We start from the raw sequence: 2,070 nt of genomic DNA on the forward strand, positions 1-2,070 counted from the left end.
GGGGGTGACGTCACGCTATCACGTGACACACCCGGCTAGTATATCTTTAACTGGAAAGTAATTTATCAGACAGTCTTTGAAAAGGGGGCTTTAAAAGTGTCTCAGTCTCATCTCCCTGCTGGACAGTGTGCAATCCCTACACCGCCTTCACCTCCTCAGCCTGATCCTTCCTGGCAACCTCAGGACCTTTACTGAAGCCCCCTGATTGCACCCCCAATTTGTGGACATTGCTGAGACCACCATCCACCCAAGACCTGCAAGGAGGGGGCACCCTGAGGATCTGACACTTGCTGCAAGTTGGGTGTCCCCCCTGAAGATAAAGCAGGATCTCAGGAGCTTTGCGCTGTTGCTGGTGTTGGTGGGTGCCTTCTCCTCTCCATTGCACGGGCTCACCCCTCACCAGCTTCACCCCCTCCTCTTTGGCAACCTGGCCCAGAAGCTGTGATGACCCTTTCTGGCAGCAGCAGTGCCAGTGATATGTCCGGGCAGACGGTGCTGAGCGCTGAAGATGTGGACATCGACGTGGTGGGAGAAGGGGACGAGTCCCTGGACAAGGACAGCGACTGCGAGAGCCACCACGACCACCTGGAGGAAGGGGACGAGCTGCTGGTGGACAAGGAGCTGCCTAGAAGCCCCTCTGACAGTGCCAACGAGGCTGAGGGCAAAGGGGATCTCCAGGATGCCAGCTCTGCCCTCCAGAACAAGCCCAAAAACAGCCTGGTGAAGCCCCCTTACTCCTACATCGCCCTGATCACCATGGCCATCCTGCAGAGCCCCCACAAGAAGCTGACCCTCAGTGGAATCTGTGAGTTCATCAGCAACCGCTTCCCCTACTACAGGGAGAAGTTCCCAGCCTGGCAGAACTCGATCAGGCACAACCTGTCCCTCAACGACTGCTTTGTCAAGATCCCCCGAGAGCCTGGCAACCCTGGCAAGGGCAACTACTGGACCCTGGACCCCCAGTCCGAAGACATGTTCGACAATGGCAGCTTCCTGAGGAGGAGGAAACGCTTTAAAAGGCACCAGCCTGACAACTTGAGGGAGCAGACTGCCCTGATGATGCAGAATTTTGGGGCTTACAGCCTGGCCAGCCCTTATGGACGACACTATGGGTTGCACCCCGCTGCCTACACTCACCATGCGGCTCTGCAGTACCCCTATATGCCCCCTGTAGGGCCCATGTTGCCCCCAGCGGTGCCCCTCTTGCCCTCCAGTGAACTCAGCAGGAAAGCTTTCAACTCCCAGCTCAGCCCAAGTTTGCAGCTGCATTTGAACAGTCTAAGTCAAGCTGCCTCTATAATCAAGTCTGAGCCCAGCAGCCGACCCTCCTTCAGCATAGAGAACATTATTGGGGTGTCTGCCGCCTCCTCAGTTGCTGCACAGACTTTTCTCAGACCCCCAGTGACCGTCCAGTCAGCCCTGATGGGTCACCAGCCCCTGTCCTTAACCAGAAGCACAGCCACCCTCACCCCCATCCTCAGCGTCCCCACAAATCTTATATCAGGACAGTTCCTACCTACAGCGGCCGCAGTGGCCAAATGGCCAGCGCAATAGTCCAGGCCATCACCCCACCACCCCCTCTCCCTCCTACGGACTTTGAACTTGAAAAAAAACCCCTGCGAACAGCCACGAATCGCTGCGAACTTTCTAAGTAATCTGTACAAAATTCGGGAATGCTTTCTGTACAGGTAAAAGAAAAAAAAAAACTTAGCAATTTGTACATATTTGTATGGACACATGCAAAAAAAAAAACAAAATATATTTGACTTTACTTTCTGGGTTTTTATTTTTTTAAGAAAAGGAAATATGTTAGTTTAGAGCTATGAACTTTCATTTTTGTTGAAGGTTCAGCCCCCCAAAAAAAAAAAAAAAAATGTACAAAATAAATTTTAAATATTAAATTTTCAAGAAAATTTAAAAAAAAGTCGATTTATTAAAAAAAATCTGTTTATATATGAATGAATATATATGTATTCTAAATGGTAATCCATGGTGTTGTACACAGTTTTTTTTTGTAAATAAATTTGAAAAAATGAAGTTCTGTGTCTTTAGTATTTTGTTGTTAGTATT

The 2,070-nt window shown here is 49.9% G+C and overlaps 1 protein-coding gene across 1 annotated transcript; it reads left to right on the plus strand.

The window, feature by feature from the left end:
* The first annotated feature begins 417 nt into the window (after nucleotides 1-417).
* Nucleotides 418-1,688, plus strand: FOXD3 (forkhead box D3). The gene has a single exon (XM_018553847.1). The coding sequence runs from the start codon at nucleotides 445-447 to the stop codon at nucleotides 1,552-1,554; it is 1,110 nt and encodes a 369-aa protein (XP_018409349.1). The 5' UTR covers nucleotides 418-444; the 3' UTR covers nucleotides 1,555-1,688.
* Nucleotides 1,689-2,070: the final 382 nt, after the last annotated feature.

The sequence above is a fragment of the Nanorana parkeri genome, unplaced genomic scaffold (genome assembly GCF_000935625.1).
Source record: "Nanorana parkeri isolate BGI_ZX_2015 unplaced genomic scaffold, ASM93562v1 scaffold131, whole genome shotgun sequence".
Lineage (NCBI taxonomy): Eukaryota > Metazoa > Chordata > Amphibia > Anura > Dicroglossidae > Nanorana > Nanorana parkeri.

Excerpts from the sequence above, each read along its gene's own strand:
- FOXD3 (XM_018553847.1), top strand. The coding sequence starts at position 445 with ATGACCCTTTCTGGCAGCAGCAGTGCCAGTGATATGTCCGGGCAGACG.